This window comes from Alligator mississippiensis, chromosome 3, assembly GCF_030867095.1.
Source record: "Alligator mississippiensis isolate rAllMis1 chromosome 3, rAllMis1, whole genome shotgun sequence".
Taxonomy (NCBI): domain Eukaryota; kingdom Metazoa; phylum Chordata; order Crocodylia; family Alligatoridae; genus Alligator; species Alligator mississippiensis.
In genome coordinates this window covers 53,493,557-53,509,963 of record NC_081826.1, presented here as the reverse complement: position 1 = coordinate 53,509,963, position 16,407 = coordinate 53,493,557, and the positions used below count along the sequence as shown (strand labels likewise).

Below are 16,407 nucleotides of genomic sequence, written 5' to 3'. Positions count from 1 at the left end.
GGTGAGTGAGCAACCAAGGGAGGGCCACACTAGGGACTGAGCTGGGCAGGAGCCACATGGCAACCTGGCGGTGTCACAGCTGCCCCTGGGGCTCGAACCTGCCACAAGGAACCTTGACCAAATAAATCTGCAAGCTCAGTAATGCCAACTTTCTGAAAATACTGAAAACTACACAGAGGTAAGCTTAAGGGCCAGGTTCTAATGCTCTCATTATCACTGAATATTACTTTGAGTAGTCCCATGGAAATCGTAAGATCTCTGACCTTGCCCACATGTCCTTCCATGGTCATGGCTTTGAAGGATGAGGTATTACTCAAAAGGAATAAGCCAATTAAAGCTGGGCTTGAAATAAGTAGATTTAATGGTTAATCCAAAATATTATACATTACTGAAAGCAACAGAAATCCTCCCCTACAAAAAACACACACCTCCCTCATCAAGCAACAAGAAGGATTTTGGGTGCTTTTTTTTTAAGACGCTTTCCAAAAAAATGACCAAACTTTTTAATGATAGTTTCTTGTATTTGGCTATTGAGGTTTTATATAGATTGCAATTTATTGAATTATCCCAGTATTTTTAAATTAGGCTTGTTTCATTTCATCTCAACATAAAACATTTCTCATTTTGACATTGTTTACAAGGATTACCAATAAATTTAAAAGTTATATGCAAATATATGAAACAGAAAAAAATGGCGGAGCCTATTCTAAAAACTTCCATAGAATATAGGACAGAATATGAAGGTTTCATCAGCATATAAACAAGTAGAGATTATGATACTACTGTACATAAATAAACCCTATATAATATATTACTGACCTGTGTTCTTACTTTTATATAACTCACAACTTACCTCATACTTTGTTACATTTTTTTGCCCTGATGTATTTACACAAAACTTGTCTACACGTATAGTAAATAACCATAATTACCTACTGTGCTTTCAGCAGCCAAAAAGCTAAATTGGCTAGGAACATCAAATGAACATTCTTAGAATAATGGTATCGCTAAATTACACCAGATCATACATACTATTACAAAAAATATTGAAAGGAATTTCATGGTATTTATCAATTTGCAAACTGTAACTTAGTGTTGACTCCGAATTACTCCCACAGTAATACGGCCCTGCAATTACAGCCAAGCTACAATTTAAGGACCATAATTTTGGAAAACTATACTACACTGCCTGCTGTTCTGTTAATAAAACTATACTGATTTGAAAAGGTAGCAAGCTAAATAACCAACCAGGTTGCAAACAAGCCTCTCTGCTAGTGCCATCTTGGAAGTCTGCATGCACTGACTCCAATTTCATATATTACAATCACTTATTTGAACTGCTTGGATTATCCATGCATCTGAATTACACACAGTATATTTAACACAGGCTCTGTATCCAGGCCAGGATTTGAGTCTGATACAGTTGTAATGACCTCTCTTGAAAATTATAATGGTTAGAAAATATTTTGCAGTTCTGCCTTGGTGACAAGAGAACCAAATATAGGGTGGAAAAAAGTTTGTTGCTTAATAGAATATTGCTAGGAAATTATTCTAATAAATATTTTTCCATTATAAAACAACAGCAAAATAAAAAGAGATGCCTATAATTACAAATATATACCCCATATGTCTTAAGTATACACTGTATAATCTATATAAAGTAATTTTGTGCTGAAGTATAGCTATTCTCTGTAGCACCTGATTTAAAGTAAATCCTTGGAGTATTACTACTGAGGCATGCTCCTGGTGATAGTTATTATTAAGAACACAACAAAGCTCTGCATTTCTAGCTGTTCCAATGGGAGTCATGTGTGTTGATCAGGACAGAAGAAATAAAAATTACTTCAACTAAAATATGCACAGATATCCAATACAAAAGTACACGTTGCCTCAACAGTACCTTGGGGTCTGAATCTGTATCTTTTAACTTGCGCAAGTTATCCTGTTAAGAGTCCAATTTTGACGTCTAATAGCATAAATGTAGGCAAGTCCCTTGAAATCAGCGATAATGACAAATTTACTTTAACATAACACTTGGCCACTGGGATTTCTCATGCTGCAGTATGTCTATTTAGAAGCTACCTATAGATTTAATTTCTGCTTACATTACACCTTGACAAAAGACGAGCACCATATGGTAAGATGGGGCAGGGGATTCTCATATGTCCCCCTGTTTTGCTAAGGAAATACTGATAACAGCTCTTGGGAATGCTCTCAATTGTGGCCTTGTCTGCTGTGTGACACTCCACTGGTGCACGTGTGTGTCTGTGGTATGGGAGGAGCATAGATTAAACATACCTGTTACTTTTCTTTCTGTCCTCTCAGTAGAGGCAGTATTCAACATTGTCTCTGCTGGAAAGGAAATGACCCTTCATGATTCAGCCATGTGGCTTTTTACAGCTTTTCTTTAATCCGGAGAGTTAGCCTTCTGAGGAAAAGCAGCTCATTTTCACATTATGGATTAAGAGGAGCCTGGGATTGTGCTACAGTCCCTTCTAGAAAATCATTGCTATGAAGGCAAAACAGGCCCAGGTAGAAATATTTAAGTGAGGCACAGGTGGAAAATCAGTAATTGCTAGGAAAGTCCACTTGCCTATTTTTTAATTGGCCATAGCAGTAGACTAGAGAGTCTGCTTGTAAGGACATTCTAGATAGGCAGGCTGAGCAAAGACTCTGCTGTTATAGCCCCAAGGATCAGGTAAATTCTCATGTCCTCAGGCTTTTGAGAGACTGCAAAGTTCTTGTGCTTATGCTTTTAGGCATTTTTAGTCTGGTCTGTCGCTCACTTTAAACATATGAATCCTTGTTAGCAGAGTACTTTTGAGGCAACAGAGCACCTTGCCTGAGTAAAATTTACAGAATATGGTCTGCAAGGGTGTGGTCTTCAAAGTAGCTAACTTAGAGCCAAAGTCCCATACTTGTAAATCTTTGAGGTGCTTCTGAGAAATCCCAGATTAAGTTCTTCCCCTGACGCATTTACTCCCTCTGCAACATGTAATTAAACTGCTGATTGCTGTAAATATATAAAAAATGCTGCAAAAAACCCCACAGCTATGTCACAACCCTGATGTTACAACTTGAGCCTCTTATAGACAGTCTGAAATGATATGTGATGGTCTCTTTATGGGCATTAGGGAGTGAAAACATCAGCACTGTCAACTCCTACTGTTAAAATTATGTAATTTAGAAAAACAATTATAAAATTTGAGTGCTTTTTATTGGCCTCCTGGGTTCTCAAGCCTTCAGGCTATACTTCAGTCACCTTTCAAGATATTTTGAATGTTACAATTTTTTATTAAAAAATAATCTAAGTGCTTTAAGATTTCAGGATACTCAGATTTGCAGAAGTTGGCAATACTGTGCTGTTCTGAAAGGAAGGCATTACAGAGTTTAAATAAAGGCATTTTAAAACAAAGTTAATTTTAAGTACTTTCCAATTAACTGATCAGTATGTTGTTTTTGTACAAAGATCAAGAAATAACATAGCCACTCTTTAAATATAGCTGCCTTTTACACCAAAGAATTTCCTATAACAAACGTATGCATGCTTGTTAATTACAGTTAAACAGTGGATCTGTAAATATACAAAACTTGAAACCCACTACTATTAAAAGGATAAAAATAACAAAGAAAAGCCATGATTTTAAAAAGTACACCACAGGACAGTACCATAAGTTGATATTGTAGATCAACCTATGAATTGTTGTACAGAAACACTGACCTTTTCACATCTTTATTTGTAGGCACTTTGTCAGCCTGTTTGTCATGGATTTTATCTTGGAAAACATTAGATTTTTTAACTAGCCATCTCCAGAGCTTAAAGAAGATTTTTTTACAGCCCAACAAGTTGAGAGACATAGGAGACTTAAATCTTCTCTGGCTTGGACACCGCATGCATAACAGCTACTGGCCAAGTAGTTCATGAAGGCAGGGGAGAGTGGCTTTTTAGAGACTAGGTATCAGACTAACACACCTAACAAATCTCTCTACTCACAATAGGCAAGAAGTGCAGCTATGTTTTGTAGAGCGATCATTGGTAAATCTTACATCAGAAACCATCCTGCATCTTTGTCCTTCTCCTCAAGAGAACTGCAATGTCCACTGCATATGGCAAGTTTAGCATGACTGGAAAATGAGCACCGAGGCAACTGAGCTATTGAATGGTTTTGGGCAGGCACATGGCAATTCTGAGCAAAGAATCTTCCACACGTCCAGTCAAAGTATGTGATGAGGTTCTCTCTTCTCCAATGAAGGGAATGCAGAAACTTTACTGTCCTACTTCTCTCTTTAGCCACTACCATTTTTTTTTAATAGTATGCAACAGGGCTGTTGTTCTGTGAACAGTGGAAAGTTGGCAATATAATACATCTTTATGCTTTTCCACATACTGGCAGCTCCCTTCATAATGTCTTCAGTCAATCTCATTCTACAAGTAGAAACCAAGAGCCAGCTTTAGTGCTAGTGTATGTAATTGGCAATGCCTGTCTAAGTCAACATCAGCTGTTTCCTTTACTCAGAACAGGATTCGTTCCAATGTCTCTAGGAGAATAAGACACCATTGCCTGAGATGCTGAGCCATTCTTTCTGCATTCTTGTATTTTGCAACAGGTTACATCTTGGGCTGAGCAGTATGGTAAAGTCCAGAAGACTCAGGCATGCTTTAATTGGAGCAATCCATTCAAATCTGAATTGTGTGTTAATTTTCCTATTGAAGGGCAAAGAAAGAATCAATCATTTGGCTCAGAGAACAATTTACATTGCAGATACATAGTTCATTAATCAAATTACAAAACTGACCTACAGATAGAATCAGGGATGAGAGAGAAGTCTGTGAAGTCTCCAAATGTACAGATCAGATTTATGCACCCAACTGCTTTCAAGCCAAGGAACCTGCTTCCAAGTGGCTTCTTTTAAATGTTGACCAGACCTGCATGGTTAGATATGAGGACTTACTTTGATTCTATGTAGGATGGACAAGAAAAAGTGGAGTATCATCAGTGTTTTGTGGTTGGAGTAACAATGCTACTGCTAAAAAGTAGTAACTGCTAAGTGGAGTGCTGCATGTCTGAGCAGAGAAAGTACATTGAAATCATTTATCCAGCACCTTAGAAAAGCACCACTGAAAGATTTAGCAGAGCACACCATGTAAACAGAATTTTGATCAAGACAATCAACAGAAACTGCTCAGGGAACCATGGAAAAGTATAGGACACAGAAAATTCTTTGGAAGATGGATTCCCTAAAGGCACGACCCATTAGGTACCGCTGAAGATGAAGGCTGCCCCACAGTAAGCTGCTGTTATGAAATGTTCCCTGAATCCCAGCAGCTACTCCACTCCTGCAATTTCCTTCCCTAATCCTATGCTACATATAAAATAAGTTTACAAGTAATATTAATGCAAGAGTCTGAGCAACTTCATTCCCATCAGACTCCCAGAGCACCATTTTCCTGGAAGCTTGCTGGATCACAGGAGAGTTCCAAGGGGAAAATAATCCTTTGTTGTAAACCTTGGTCATGACCGCTACCTTCCTGAGCTGATCATAGAAAGTCTGTGATATGAATATAGCTATTCTGGACTAACCACTCCCACAATCCAAGTTGATGGATGTCCGTCTTTCCCTTTAAATTGTAGAGTCAGAGACTTTAGGGGCTAGTCACATCCTTTCTACCTCTGTGCTAAATTACTGCTTCCAAAGCCTATGGAAACACTAAATACTTATTACTAGATCAGTAATAACGCCTTTTCTAGCTGTGATAATTAGACACATGGACCTTGATAAGAACATGGTACAGATAGCCAAAGAACTTATCTCTGCAGCTGCAGCAGAGAACAGTCATAGGCTTTTTCCACACTTGAATGCAGGTGCCACTATTGATGTAATAGCGAAACCTCCTAGAGTTGTCACAGCCTACACTGGAAAGAGCATAGCTTCTACTACATCCTAGAATGAAAACAGCTCTCCTGACAAATAGATTTTTTTCCCCTAGAATGTATAACTTTGTCTATACTAGGACTTTTACTCTCAAGCTATAGCAATTAGAGGTGTTATTTTCACACACAGATATACCAGCAAAGGGTTGTTTGGCTTTTTTTTAACATAGACAGTGCTCTAGAGAAAAAATGTATCAGGTAGCAAATTCTACATTTTGCAGGCTGGCCTGTCACCCAGTATGAGATGCTGGGAGAGCATTTCTAAGAGTCCAGATCTTACTTCTGGAAAGAAATATTCAGAAGTGATGCAAAGTTTCCAGATCAAATTGTCCATTTCAGAATCCGTGACAGGATCCTAGTGCATTTTTCTTTAGGAGTAAATCGGACCCGGAGACTGAAAGTGCATTTAGATCTTTCCTCTGAAGAAAGTTTGATCGGGGAAAACTGTTCTGGCTGATGACCTCATGAGACCTAAAGGTGACTTATAAAGGAGTCTGATGTAAGATGCTATAGATGCCCCAACTAGCCATCCAGGTGCATCCAGACAAGCGCTGAAGTGCGTTTTTCCTGAGGACAAATAGCAGTGGCACATAGTTGTGCCGCTGCTATTTTTCCTTGGGGATTGCTTCTCCATGCATGGAGAGGGAGGGTGTAAATTGCACTGGGTGGGGTAGGGGAGGCTGGGGCCAGCACCTGGGCTGGCTGCAGCAACCTTACCTGGGGTCCTGAGGACCTCCCAGGGCTGCAGCAGTGATGATCTAGGTGTGCAGAGCCTGGCCAGCAGCCAGTGTATGGCTCTGGCAGGCCAGGCTCTGGTTTTGGGTGGCACATGCTGCAACCACGTGCTGTACCCTGCTGCTTTTTAATTTCTTTTTTTTTTTTCAGATATCAGAATCTAATTTTGGTTTGCAGCATGGAGAACCTTTTCATGTGTGCCACATGTGTTTTGAGGTGCTGCAAAGTGCATGTGTGCGCTTGTCTGGATGTGCCCCCAGAGTCTGAACTTCTTTTGGTATCCTGTAATTTGGAAGCAATCTTGGTATGTCTCTCCATCACTGGCTCCTAAGATCTTCTGATTTTTGACCTGCACTGCCATGATGCGAGAGGGGGAGAACAGGATGGAGTTTTATTCCCTTAGGAAAGATTTTTCTTGTTGCTCTCCTGAAGTTAGATTTGAGGTACAACTGCAGCGAAAGAGACAGGAGCAACGAACTGGAGGAAGAGAATCTGGTTCAAGTGGGAAGAGATGTAAGTAGGGTGAGGTACTGTCTGCTCCTGGACTAGACTGAGTGGCCCTGGACTTGCAGGAGAGTGTCTGAGACTGGTGAGTGAGATAAGGATCCCAAGAGTTCTAATTGCTCTAATGCTGCAAAACCAATTGAAAAAGTATTGAAAAGTATCACTGCTTTGCAAGGTCACTAATATGTCCCATGTGAGCACAGTATAACCTCATAAATCTGGGCTTCAAAATTCCAGAATTCTCAAAAATCTGGCACTTTGTAAAAATACAGTACACTGCTTTATTGCATTAAAAATAGCTTCCCAATGATCCAGAAATTTCTCCGGAAGTCCAGAGCTTCTCTGACTGCCATAATTTTGTCAGCCTACAGCTATTGCTTTAAACAATACTCAGTCCTATGTATTGTGTAATAGCAAAGAAATTTGTCCTAAGGCTATGCACTTTCCTTATGTTTCAAAAATCCAGACTTTTCAAATTTCTGGCAGGTGCTAGTTCCCAAGGATGCCGGATTTATGAGATTATATTGTACCTAATTTAGTTTTCTTTTGAGAGTTAAAAATCATTTGTAGAGTAATTGTGTTGTTTATTAAATAATTTCATGGGTGTTATGTAGGCACATGTGGGACTAAACATTTACTATGCCAATGAGCAAGGGAAAATGCAGATGGATTTGATATATCCCTTTAACAAATTGGTATTATTACATAGCACCAGTGGAAGCAGGTTAGTGTGCAACTAAATGGGCTAATCTTTGCATATGCATTTTAGTCTTTTTAAAGTAAAAAACGAAAAAAAAATATTTCCAAACATTCCTGCTTTTATATATTATATCCTAAATGAATAAGAGAAAGCCTCAAACAATATCATGGGATTTGGGGAGGAGATTTATATTTGGTGCCAAGTTATCCAACTTCTTAATGTATACTTTTATCCACACACGCACACATGCACGCAGTATACATAAATAGGTGCATAAATGAGTTACATATTGCATGCATTGTGAACATGCATGCACTTGCACACCCACACATTCTAAATACATTGTATCTTTCTGTGCTCTTGAAGTGGTTATCATGCTGTACTGAAGCAAAAGAAAAGAACCAGCCCAATACCAGCCCATTTAATCTCTCTAAGCAGTATCCCTTGTTTTTATTAATAACAAAATACTCGTGACTTCTTTGGAGTGATGATTTTCAAACTGCTTGTCAAAACGGTCAGTTGTTATCATATCCCAAGTGATTTGCCTTCCTTGCTATTTTATTCCCACCTTTGGTTTTCAAAAGAATGACGACAACCATAGACTATTTTTGTATTCTCTTTGTCCTTTGACAAAGTGGTCTTCATGCAAACTGAATGATCTTGATTTTAAAGAGAGGCAAGGTATGCTCAATGTACCTGCTAAGACTTGAGATAAAAACTAATGAAGTATTCATTCCTGTGCTTCTACTAGAACTAACATATAGTTTTGTTGTTTTTTTTTAAAGATAGGTTAATTTCTTTTGTTGCATAAAATAGCAAGTTAATATACAATAATCTTGACCATGGAAAATGCATTAGAAACTGTGCATCAAACGGAAAATATTACCCTGCCGCACTACATCGACCCAATAAAGTCTTACAAGGAAAAATACATTTTTACATTTTGATCTAGCTAAATTTGAAATGAACAACATGGGAAAGCAGATTATTCAAAGAAAAAAATCAGATTTCTTCACTGTAAATGCAGAGTGGACACGTGAATCAGAACACTCTTTTGCACAGCCTTTCCTTCAGATGCAATGAGACAACTGTCCAAATGTGACAGCCTATGTATTAAAAATGTTAAGGCTACCATTTTAAAGCAATATGCCTAAAGATAATTAAAAAAAACAAGTCTACAAACACCAGTCCATATTTTAAATACTGACAGTCAAGTTCTAAAACACTTGACTTGAAAAAGAAAGAGGAGTCTACAAAATGAATTCAAGTACTTTTGAAATAGGTCACTTGTGAACTGAAGTACCTTTGTTCACACCACAGCAGTACTGAAAACAGAACAGAATATTCTGTCTTCACCTCAGATCACATTTGAATGCAAGTGCTCACAGTTCTAATCTGCTGAAATATAGAGCTCCTCAGATGATACAAAGATTAAAAATTTTCTCTTGCCCTCATAAAGAACGACCAGGTTGAAGCATGGAGCTAAGATTAACTCTGATTTGCTCATAAAAGGGAAGGCTGAACCTTAAGTAAAATGATCCTTGAGAAATATTTTGAAGCAAATAACACAAATATTTAAAAATGAAACCTTGGCTTTGTTTAATGGCAGTGTTTTTGGCAAGTGATCCATTGACAGTGACAAATGTGGCACTCTTTCCGAAATACTGGCTGTCCTGAAACTAACAATAAAGAAGCCTAAGTCCTTTTGATCTCAATTCTGAATTGATGTAATCTTTCTAGCAAGCTTCAATCCACCACAAAGAACAAGTGAATAGATATTGCATCCCAGATGAAACATCCATTGCTTCTTTAACCTTTGTTCTGCACTAATACCTTGACTTTATTCTTCATAAAGAGAAATATTCCTTTTCTTTTTTCACATATTCTTTTGAATACTCCTGTTGATAAGATAAATGTCATATAATCTTGCTGCAAGGGACCTAAAGTCTAGCCATATCTCTGTTTTGCTGCAAGTCTCCTATACTCTCATAGTCGCTCTCTCTTGAGAGAGCAGTTTGGCTGGTGGTAGGCACTGATAGGGTCCTATCTTCCTCCTGGCTGATTGAGTGGATAGCTTCATAGTCAGGCTCTGGCTCCCCATTTGGTTGGTCCGCTGAGTGAGGCACAGTGGTAATATTTAGGGTATTTTCAAAGTCTTTTACACTAGCATAGAGTCCACTGGAGATAGATGGTGACCTTGGAGGTGCAACTTCTTGAATACTAGTGTAAGTGGAATCCAGTACCCTCATGGACTGTCCTGGCTTGTTCACAGAAGAGTACATCGCCGAAATCTATGGAACAAAGACAAAAATTGAATGTCTAAGCATCACATGGAACTGCTCTTTCACTGTCCTCTATCTGTTTTTAAAACAGCCTTTGAAAAATGTATGTTTCTGTGGCATACGTTTACAATCCTTTTTTAAAAGAAAAATAAATTTTATAAATTTAGAAAGGACTTGGTGTCCTTTGGTGTCCCTACTTCTATTTTAGGTAGTTTAGGGCTTCTTTAGGTAATCCCAAGCAGCATAGGTACTTTATTATTTGTAGGGGTTTTTTCTTGTTAGAAATGTATGTTAAGAAATTGGCGGTTTCAAATTTTCAAATTGTCACAGGGTTTTCTTGCTTCATAAATTTGCTACAAATACACAGTCTGGCCTCTTGGGAGTCCATGTACTGTAGGAGCTGCCAAAGATGAGTGTGCTATGTACTATGTATTATGTTAAGTGCCAGCAACATAATCCTCGACTTCAAGCAGCTCTTATGAAGAAACTGAAACACAAATACTATTTTTATTAAACATAAAGAAGAAACTGTAGGTTCTGTATTTTCTTACTAAGTTTTAGGTTTGTTTGGTTTTTATATGAGCATGCATTTAAATTTTAATTTGTTTTATTTTTCCCCCTAGATTTTTTGAAGCCACCTATAGGTAAATTCAAGGAATCTGAGGTGGAAGCACTGTTATAAATAAATTAGGCATATAGTAAAAAATACCTGCTGAACATGGCTCTAATCTTGGAGCTACTTCAAGATTCTCAAAGCTTTTGCTTTTGCCGATATCAAGAAAACCAGTTTCACCTTCTGGAATGCCATGGGAAAGACTTAATTTGTTCTGTGTTTTTGGCTTTATAACATAGCGATTCCTTTCCCATTCAGGCATACAGGCTTATACCATAATAGCATTGGTTTGAGTACTATAAGGGATGTAAAAAGAACCTTAAAAATGGGGGAGTAAATTCACTCATATGAAATCATATGAAACAAAACTAAACCTAGTACAAGGCCTGGTTCACAGAACCTATTCATTTTACTCCAGAGGGGTTTGATACATGAGTAGGGACTGCACAGTCAGTTTTACTGCATTAGTGAAAAAGTGAACCCTTTTCAGCATATCTCTGTAGGGTCTGAACATCCATGGTTACTTTAGTCAGTTCCCTCTTGTAGTTGACAAAAGTAAAGATTCTTGAAAAACTATAGAAATAATGAACTTGCAAGGGCAATAAAGGATTCAGTGAAATCAGTATCAAAGGGAATAATTCAGTTCACTAGAGCCAAATCCTAGAAATCAGTTTAGAGTTGTGGATACAGCTGGTATCTTCCAACAGGTGCATGGGGAAGGCATAAAGAAACATAGTTTCTGTAGCTAGGAAGTGGAGTCATGTAGAATAGCCACTGGACCATTTCATGCATACATTTGGCTTTGTGTCTCCGCTCCGCTATAGGCTCTATAGGCTGTGAGAATTCTTATGACATCCTCCTGCCTAATGGCAACAACCCTTTTCTGTTGCATTTTGGGTCCTTCACAGGCCATTTAGGATTTGGATTTGGATTAGATGAATTCATAATCAGAGGTAGTTGGCAAATAGCTATTATCATGGAAAAACAATCAGTGGTGCAGGTATACTTGCTATTCCCATGGGCTGGAAAAATAGTTCCATTAATAATCTCTTGTATTCTTTTATTATATATTTTTATTGACTAACAGGTGTGTCACATTCCAGGTGGTGGCACTTCCACTTTTTATTTCTTGCAGACAATAAAATGTTCAGACACAAGCTTTTTCTGCCGATATGCTTCCTAAAGTGCCACAGCCATCATCAAGATTAAACTGAATAAACCCAGTGCAAGGGCAATATGCCTATGTCTCTTAACAGTATATATGAGACTGTGGAGGGCTGTAAAGTTTGTATATGATTTTGTGTTTAAAGGGCATGCTAGTATTTTACAGGAGTCATTGAAGATGACTATCATCAGTCTCATTTTTTCTCCTTACAACTTTCCCTTCCCTGTTTTGATCTTTTTGACTTGTTTGCTTGGCAAACCTGAGTGTATGTGGTCTTATATTCCAAATGCTTTTATTGTGTTTTAAATTTATTTTACACTCCCCCAAACACTGTAGAGGTCAAGTAGGTGGAACACCTGATTAAAAGCCATTGAAAATCAATTAGTTCAGGTTAAAAAATTAGACTGTTAGAGCCTCATACAGGGCCTTCATAAAGTCCTTGTGCACAACCTAAGTTATTAAAGTTTAAAAGTGCATCAGGACTTTATGAAGATCCTGTATTATTTAATGGCAGTAATATTTTATAAGGTAGTAAGCCCCCATGTGTAGCTATGACAAAACAAAATGCAACATCCCATTGTTAAATGCACCAGATTTTATGTCTGCAGCATTACAAACTGCATACAAGAAAAAAATAGTTTTATTTCCTGTATAGACAATTTTCACCTTTTCCAGACCTTGATTAATCATGCAGAATTTATGCTGATCTCAGTCTACAAAAATATTTGTCTGCTTAGTTATTACATTTCATGCAAGAAACCTACTTCATCTTCTGTAAGAGATGGGTCTTCCTCTCGAGATTTGTAAGACAATGAACTAAGCCTCTGTAAACGGGGAAATAAAATCTAATTAGCAGGCAGCAATGTGAAAGTTGTAATACAGCCTTCCCCTTAGAATCAATATATATTATATGATCATTTGATCACTCGTTCCATTGACTAATATCCAAACTACAGCTTTTGAAATCCACAGCCCTGAGATTAGTGTAGCTTTTTAATGCACCAGCCCCTAGTTTGAACCTAAACAAAGTGTAAAAATAATTTAATGGGTAAATTTAACTCTGGTTCATTGCATTCCTCCACTTGGATTCCTAATGAAGTGAGAATGGATCTGTAAAAGGTTTAGGCTGTCCAATAATTAAAATTGAACTGCTCTGTATAGTTGATCACATCACACTATTTCTATATTACAGAAGAAACGGAGGGGAAAAGAAGATTTTTAGAAAGATAATGGCCTTTACAAAGCTTACTAAGATGTATGACTACTTATTAGTACTGGACCCCTTTGGATGAAAGACCCCTGGACCCCTTTGGATGTTTAGCAGTTCTGTCCTCCCCCATGAATAGTCATAGCTGTTTTAGCAGTCCACAGCAATATTACATCACAATTTAGGGCAACAAATGAAGAAAATTATTGCTTTCAATCAAACTAAAGGGAGAAAAGTTTAGGTAGAGATGACCCTCAGCTCAGATGTTCTGACCTGGAACCAGATGTTGAGTTTGGATACGGGGAGGTGGAACACAGACTGAAGGGATAGTTTGGAACCTCTCTCTAACTTTAGGCATGCTGATTAGAAAGGAGACAGGGCACTGGAGTAAACTTTTCTGCCTTTGTGTAAAGTGCTTAGGTCTTCACAGACTATGAGGATCTGTGTTACATCACAACCAAAGTGTTGCTCAACAAAACAAGAGCACTATACTGTTTAATGAACTGATTGAACAATTTTTTTTTGCTGTGTCCAGACTTGTACATTTTACAGGAAAGAAAATCTTAGTGGGTACATCTACATGTTCAATTAATGCTATACAATAAACACTGGAGCTGTTTGAGTCAACTGTTCCAGAGTGCAGTATCTACATGTGCGCCCAGCACAGCAGCACTTTGAGGAGGAGCGGAGCAGCCCCAGACTGGCAGCAGGCTCAGGGGGTCAGCCCCAGGCTCCAGGTAGCGGCGTTGGGCAGTGGAGGGGCTGGCTAGGGCACAAGGGTGCAGAACCTGTGAAGCTGTGTGGCTAGGCAGCAAGCAGCCTCCGCACTTTAGCACCCTCATGCCCTAGCCAGCCCCTGTCACTGTCTACACATATGTTTCATCGCACTTACTTACTCCACTGTAAGATAGTACTGTCCCTGATTGTACTATCTTATGGCAGAGTTAATTCATTTACTACGCCTTAATACTGGTGCATGTTTAGGTGGTAACACTTTACTGCAGAGCTAATTAGTTAACACCAGGGTAAAGCACGCATGTAGATGCATCCACAGACTGTGTCTAGATGAGCGTGGATGTGTGGTATGTGGCACTGCAGACCCATCTGTGGAGCCGCACACTGCACATGTAGGCATGCCTCATGCTGCTACCTTGCAGTGCAGAAGATCCTGGGGTCACAGTGAAAAAAAGTGGGGCAGCACACGTGGCAGTAGCGCACAATGCCCCAAACTGGAACCTGGCTGGCCCAAGCCATGCTCTGGCTGTGGGCCAGGCTCCCAGCTGTAGGAGCAATCTGAGGTTCCCAAGACCCCAGGTAAGGCTGCTGGGGCCAGCACAGTTGCTGGCCCCAGCCTCCCCTACCCCACCCGGGGTAACATGCCATACACCAAAGGGTGCATGGCATATGCATTCCCTGGGGACAACTAGCAGGGGCACAAAGTATCCCTGCTACTTGTCCCTGGACAATCACTGCTACTTGTCCCTGGGGAAACAAACGTCTGCACTCATGTGGCCATGTCCACAGGATGCATCCTCATGAGCAGGAATGTGTGTTTCCCCAAGGACAAATAGCAGCAGCACATATTTGTGCTGCTGTTATTTGCCCCTGGGCATGCCCCTACATATGTGCTCTGGTGCACAACATATTGCCCCAGGTGGGGTAGGGGAGGCTGGGACCAGCACCTGGGCTGGCCCCAGCTGCCTTACCTGGGGTCCTGGGGGCCTCCTGGGGCTGCAACAGCAGTGATCTGGGCACTTGGAGCCTGGCTGGCAGCCAGAGTGTGGCTCTAGCCAGCCAGGCTCCAGTTTTGGGTGGTGCATGCTGCAGCCACATTCACCACTGCACTTTTTTTGCTGCATTTTTTTTTAAATACCAGGAGTTCTTGGTATCTAATTTTGCCTCCATGATGCATGTAGCACAGAGAACCCTTTCTCATGCATCACATGTGTTTTGCAGTGCTTCAAAACTGTTTGAGGCACCGCAAAGTGCACATGCACACTTGTCTGGATGAGCCCACTGAGTAGAAAAATACTAGCAGCTGGAAGACATGGTAGATACCAGTGGGAGCCTTTGTGTAAACAAGGATTCTGTTATTTGGAACTTTTTTTTTTACTACCGTCAATTATACTTGATTTTAGAAATGTATTAGACATACAGGGTTTTAAAGAGAATTACATCTTCAGAATTCTGTTTCATCTTCAGTGTAACAGAAGCTGCTCTATTTCCATTTTTATTTGTGGTTTTAGCCATGATAAATACCCAACTGTGAAAGCTGCCACTGGAGCTATGATGCACAGCTTCTGAAGTCTTTCCACAGATTTTAGTGGGCTTTGGGAGAAGTTCTAAATCCTTCACTTGTTGTTCCCACACACACACACACACACACACACACACTCTCTCTCTCTCTCTCTCTCTCTCTCTCTCTCTATCTGGAACAAACAGTCTATAAATAAAATTAAGCTCAATTTTCTGTGGTTTTTTTGGAGATAAATCCACTCAGTGCTTTAGAAAAGCAGGAGAAGTTCAAACATGCTTTGTTAGAGCTCTACACTGGCTTTGCAATATTAGAGAAGTTCAGCACAGCCCTACTTAGTAGCAAGCTGATTTCCTTGTTTTTACAGATGAGTGGTTAATTCCCGGCTTACTGCACATACATTAAAGCAAACAGTTTGTGCTAGCAAAATTCTGTCACAAAGTATTTTCTTTAATTAGTGGGGTATTAACACTTTGTGCCAAGAAGTTGTTTTATTATAAACCCCAGAGGAAATGCTGTAGTGTTGAAAACCAAAGGCATTACAAAAGGTATACTCTGTTGGTTAGGAGCTGGCATTCTTTTTGTGTAAATATTGCCTCAATATCCCACCAGTATCTTAATAAAATGGACATTTTGTATTTAACTTTGTTACAAAAAATGCCTTGCCACAAAGGACAGGACATGAGGCAACAGATTTAAATTGCAGCAAAACAAACTTAAATTAAATCTCAGGAGAAGCTTCTTAACTACAAGAACAGTAGGCCAATGGAACTTACCACCTGGGAAAGTTGTGGAAGAAGAGGCTGGTTGGGCATCTGTCTGGGATGGGTCAGGAAGAGAAAATCCTGCATCTGTGCAGGGGGGTTGGACTATAATAAACATTTTCTAATAAAAAGAATGAAAGCTAGTGAAAGCTAGCGTGGCCTTTGGCAGACTCTGTAAGTTGGGCTGAGACCACAGAGGCATTGGAATATAGACAAAACTGAAGGTATCCAAAGCCATCATTCTGCTGAC

The 16,407-nt window shown here is 39.3% G+C and overlaps 1 protein-coding gene across 10 annotated transcripts in view; it reads right to left on the bottom strand.

The window, feature by feature from the left end:
• Positions 1-343: 343 nt before the first annotated feature.
• PAG1 (phosphoprotein membrane anchor with glycosphingolipid microdomains 1) overlaps positions 344-16,407 on the bottom strand; it is a 200,006-nt gene continuing 183,942 nt past the window's right edge. For 8 of the 10 annotated variants that reach the window (XM_014606887.3, XM_019498596.2, XM_059723946.1 and 5 more), the window contains 2 exons: positions 12,697-12,756; positions 344-10,163 (listed from right to left, as the gene is read on the bottom strand). In XM_014606887.3, the coding sequence (XP_014462373.1) occupies positions 9,813-10,163; positions 12,697-12,756 (411 nt within the window). In that variant the 3' untranslated portion in view covers positions 344-9,812. The remainder of the gene's footprint in view (positions 10,164-12,696; positions 12,757-16,407) is intronic. The other 2 variants (XR_009460692.1, XM_019498599.2) reach the window with 2 other exon arrangements.